Source organism: Rutidosis leptorrhynchoides, chromosome 2, assembly GCF_046630445.1.
Source record: "Rutidosis leptorrhynchoides isolate AG116_Rl617_1_P2 chromosome 2, CSIRO_AGI_Rlap_v1, whole genome shotgun sequence".
NCBI lineage: Eukaryota > Viridiplantae > Streptophyta > Magnoliopsida > Asterales > Asteraceae > Rutidosis > Rutidosis leptorrhynchoides.
Genome location: NC_092334.1, coordinates 508,916,629 through 508,922,181, shown reverse-complemented (window position 1 = coordinate 508,922,181; position 5,553 = coordinate 508,916,629). Strand labels below are relative to the sequence as shown.

The following is a 5,553-nucleotide window of genomic DNA, read 5'->3' as shown; positions in this document are numbered from 1 at the left end:
AGATGCAAGATTCCAAACGCGGATTTTTGCCAATGTCACATGGTACAATATTGAGCAAGTCTCAAAGTCCTAGTACAAATGATGAGCTTAGACGAATGAATGGAACTCCATATGCTTCTGCAATTGGATCCATTATGTATGCCATGTTATGCACAAGACCAGACGTATCGTATGCTTTGAGCATGACGAGTAGATACCAACAAAATCCGGGTGAAAGCCACTGGATAGCTGTCAAGAACATCCTAAAGTACTTGAGAAGGACTAAAGATATCTTCTTAATTTATGGTGGTGTGGAAGAAGATCTTACTGTAAAGTGCTACACAGATGCTAGTTTCCAAACTGATAGAGATGATTCACGATCACAATCTGGATATGTCTTTATCTTGAATAGAGGAGCTATAACTTGGAAAAGTTCTAAGCAGAAAGTAGTTGCACAATCTACTACAGAAGCTGAATACATTACTGCATCGGAGGCAGCACAAGAGGATGCATGGATGAAAAAGTTCATTGCTGATTTAGGGGTGATGCCAAGCATAGAAGACCCCATAGAAATATTTTGCGACAATAATGGTGCTATTGCTCAAGCAAAAGAACCTAGATCGCATCACAGCACCAAACATATCCTTAGGAGATTCCACTACATACGTCACATAGTGGGAGACGGAGATGTTTGTATTCGTAAAGTTCACACAGACCAAAACCTTGCTGATCCTTTTACAAAGGCTTTGGCACAATCAAAACACGAGGGTCATGCTCGGTGCATAGGGCTTCATAATGTTAATGATTGGAATGATTTGTAATTTAGTATTATGATATTTTGGAACATTTATGCAACATTTATCTTAAATGATATGATGTATTCGGATATAATCATCCTCATTAATAATTGTTGTGTTCCTTATTAGTATGTTTAAATTCTTGAATAACATTGTTATTCTAAAACGTCCATAGTCGATCACAATTATGGGAATAGTTGTGAGTTAAGACTATTGTGAATAAGTTGGTTGAGTTTCATGAAGATGAAAGTAGAGCAAGGGAGTTGCAACCAAATTCACCTATGTTTATTAGAGAATAAACATTGGACATGACCCGCTTTCAAGATCACTTCATGGATCGATGTCATAAGTGATTCTTGAAAATGGTAATATCTTTATATCCTTAGACCGTAGATACATATTGGGTCTTAAGTGTGAGGATTGTTATACTTTAACATAGTCAAACATTGTTCTTTAGCCAGACAATCATAAAAGCTATTGCTAAGTATAATATGAGACACATGAGAGACGTGTGTAGTTTAGACGGGATTTGTTCCTCTTATCTGGATAAGAGATTGACATCTATGGGCCCCTCAATGATTTAAATTGATTAAGATGTATGGCCACGCTCAAACTATATTGATGTATTCAATGGTGTTTGTTTTATCATTTTCAATCTTGATCGAGTAACATAATGTATGAGCTAAATATGAGATTGATTGCTATCCATATCTCATGCTCAACGTGATGTCAGTAACAAAGAGATAACTGATACCTTACCTATATATTGATTTGAATAAGTAACTTAAGAATCAATGGATGCTCGGAATGACATTTTTCATGTGTTGTTAGGGGCAGTGGCATGTTGCTAGACGTTTACCACTGTCTGTGTTGACATATGTTGAATCTTGTGCAAGTGGGAGATTGTTGGTTATTAATGCCCAAGACACAACTTATGTCTATACTACTAATAACGTTTGAACCTATAGGGTCACACACAATGAACAAATAAATATCAATTACATATATGAATATGATTCGTATATTACAACCTTGTTATACATGTTGTGACATTGTTGATTAATAGAAATAATAATACTACAATTGTATGAGAATGACTACATATATATAAACATGTATGTGTGTAAGTAACAAGTATATTAGTTACTTGTTTCTATCTTGTTAATTATATATAATGTAAAAGTATACACTATCAATTTTATATTGTATATTAAAGGCTAAAAGAAAATAGAAGCCATGATGACCTTACTAATAGTTTAAGAAAAGTATAAATGAAATGATGAAGAATGCTTTTCTTTTATAATTAACTATGTTAATGATGGATCATTACTTGAGTATGTACATGATGATGTTTTCTCAAAGAATCAATATATACGTATACTTGAGAGAATAAAAACTAGAACTTTCAAGTCTTAAAAGGAATTCATTTTTCCTCACTAAAAGATGTTCTAAGTTGTTTTTCTAAGTAGTGAAGAATTTACAAGGAAAACAAGATAGTGTTGTAAACAAGAAATAAGAAAGGTTGTTTCTTATACTTGTTCTTAAGGGTTGTGAAGGACTAGCATCCATTTGGTATTGGAAGTTTGTTTTCGTGTGGATTACCGATAGAGGAAGGCTACATTGGCTTCTTGGTGTTCTTAGCATTCATAACTTCTCAAGTTCAAAGTCTTCAAAGGTTGTAGTCTTTAAACTCACTATTTATTATTTAGTTTTCTTAACAACATGCAATTGGATTCTTGGTGGGGAGTTTTTGAAAGGTTTAAAAATTGTTGTACATGCTTCCGCTGCTAAATAGTTTTATGAAATTTCATACAAACCCCTTCAGCTTGCAGTGAAGAGGCTCCATAATTTCGAGAGCTTTGAGAAAGAGTTCTTACTAGAAATCAAAATTTTAGGAAGACTAAGGCACAGAAATATACTGCCACTACTAAGTTTTTGTTTTGAAAATGAGAAGAAGTTTTTAATCTACAAATACATGTTTAATGGGACCCTCCATGAATGGCTACATTGTAGTCCAGAAATTGAGGGTAAGAAGATGGGATGGACGTTAAGGTTTAAGATTGCGATAGGTGTAGCCCGAGGACTTGCATGGTTGCACCACAATAAAGTCCTGCGAGTAGCTCATCATAAAATCAGCTCAAAATGTATCTTACTAGATAATGAGTTTGAGCCAAAGATATCAAATTTTGGCAATTCGAATATACAGAAGAATACAAGCGGCATCCCATCAAGTTGTTCCACCATTTTTGTCCCGGATTCTAGTCCAAGTCCTTACAGTGAGGATGTTTATCGATTTGGAATATTGTTATTCGAGCTTGTTGCAGGAAAAGAAGCGTTTACATGGGCCAACACGATTAGTGATGGGGAGGAATTAAATGTGGTTATTGATGAATGCTTAAAAGGACAAGGATTTGATGATGAAATAAATGAAACTATTGGATTAGCAGATATGTGCATTCGCGCACATATAGATGGGACGACAAGCATGTTACAAGTGTATCAAGCAATGCGTGCTATTACCATATCAAGAAACAATGTAGTTTCATGTATTGATGTAGAAGATAATGAGCAAGATGTATGGCTTGACGAATAGTATTAAATTCAGATTCTATGTCAATCGAGAACTAAAGAAACTTATGAATTATGTTGCCATTCTTTAATGCATTTATCAATAAAATGATAATTTAAAGATAAACCACACTTATCACACAAGCTCTCTTTAGTGTTGTTATTCATTGGTTAAATATAAAGCTAAGTTAGGTACTTTGGCACAATAGTTGTTTTTAAAACTATGGATTTGTACTTACTGTTGTAAATTTAGTAGTTAAATATGGATGGTAATTAGTCAAATATGGATAGTAAAATTTATACTATATATATGTGCATAATGTAAGTTACAAAAACACACATATACATTAAATACATCACACATCTCTTCAACCTCTTTCTCTCCTATATCTTCTACAACACATCTCTCTTTTATTGGTTCTTTCAATTTGAATATATTGAACCAGGCCACTAAAGGTAGTTATAAGCCTACTGAAATATAACACGTTATCAGCACGAAGTGCTCCGTATAATCAAGGTTTATCTAAGCAAACACACGTCACTAATCAAGGTAAGAAATTATCTAACTTTTATTAACTTCACTAACATTTATATTTATGTTATTTAAGTTATATATGGTCGGTTATACCGTCTGAATTATATTTCTGTAATCTAACTTTTATTAACTTCACTAACATTTATATTTATGTTATTTAAGTTATATATGGTCGGTTATACCGCCTGAATTATATTTCTGTAATATAACTTTTATTAACTTCACTAACATTTATATTTATGTTATTTAAGTTATATATGGTCGGTTATACCGCCTGAATTATATTTTCTGTAATCTAACTCTTATTAACTTCACTAACATTTATATTTATGTTAATAAGACCTCATGATTGTACGCAACACGTCATTTGACAACACGGTACCATGGGTCGAGATTAATTCCGATCAATACGAATACGATGGGGTCTTTATATGTTATCTAACATTTATGATTACTTATGCAATTAATCATTATTTATTTCATGCATACTAATGTTTATTCTTAAAAGTAAATCTTAAAAGTTAAAATAAGAAAAAATAGTTTGTATTTTTATTAAAAGTAAATCTTAAAAGTTAAAATAAGAAAAAGTAGTTTGTATTTTTATTAAAAGTAAATCTTAAAAGTTAAAATAAGAAAAAAATAAATCTTGTCCTTTATATTACTCATACGCGTTTTGATATAGAGACTTTATTCGTTAACGTCAACTAACGACGTTACAACGGTCATATATACATAACGGTTTTTAACGTCAACTGACGACGTTACAACAACTATATTTTTCAAATATAAAATAAACATCTCCGTTTTCACATTTTCACAAATCAATCTTCATTTTTCAGATTACTACTCTCAAAAAGTTTTTGTAAAAATGATTCACACAAGGATGATTTTTCCTATTGTACTGGTCATATTAACTATCATCATTGTTGCTAATATACCACCGGGTGAACCTATATTCTATCATGCCCTTGTGGTTTTATTATTTGTAATCATACCATTATTCTGTTGTTTGCTACTTATGAATTTAAAATGATTCTAATTTCATTTTATTATTTGTCTATGAATAGAAGTTGATTATGATTATGATTTATGTTATTCATCTTTTTGATAATAGAAAATGTCGAATTTGAAAAGGATTAAATTTGCTCATTTAGAACAAGTGGGAACAACTACTTAACATGGGTTATGAATGTAGAAAAACATCTCGAATCAAAAGGTATTTTAGAAACCCTGGATGAAAATAACAATTATTCCGAACAAGAGAAAGCAATAGTAAGTATTTTTCTTAGCAAACATATTGACGAGTCCTTAGAATCTACATATTATATGATCGAAAATCCAAGTGTATTATGGAAAATACTCAAAGATAGATACGATATTAATTATCAAAAAAAAAATAAAATAAAAAATAATAACGGTGATCCATGAAAGAATAAAATTAAAGATATTAGTAGACGCTCTTATAAGAATTTCGGAGATTCTTATTAATGATCTGGTAATGTGGATCATCAGTCTAGTATTTCTTGAATACATGAACATCTTGTTTAGCTCTACAAATAAGTCCCAAAAGAAAAGAAAACGAGAGTGAATCTGTTGACAAATCTTGATTAAATTAACCCTGAGCTACCTTAAGACTTGAATGGTTTGAATTTTCTAAGATGCCTAGTTTTTTTT

General features: G+C 31.5%; 1 protein-coding gene across 1 annotated transcript; it reads left to right on the top strand.

Annotated features, from left to right (window-relative positions):
- Window positions 1–2,751: 2,751 nt before the first annotated feature.
- On the top strand, window positions 2,752–3,369 carry LOC139889529 (probably inactive leucine-rich repeat receptor-like protein kinase At5g48380). Its single transcript, XM_071872476.1, has one exon. It carries the CDS (start codon window positions 2,752–2,754, stop codon window positions 3,367–3,369), a length of 618 nt encoding a protein of 205 aa, XP_071728577.1.
- The last annotated feature ends 2,184 nt before the right edge of the window (window positions 3,370–5,553 follow it).

Coding starts and splice junctions, on each gene's coding strand:
- LOC139889529 (XM_071872476.1), top strand. CDS start 2,752: ATGTTTAATGGGACCCTCCATGAATGGCTACATTGTAGTCCAGAAATT.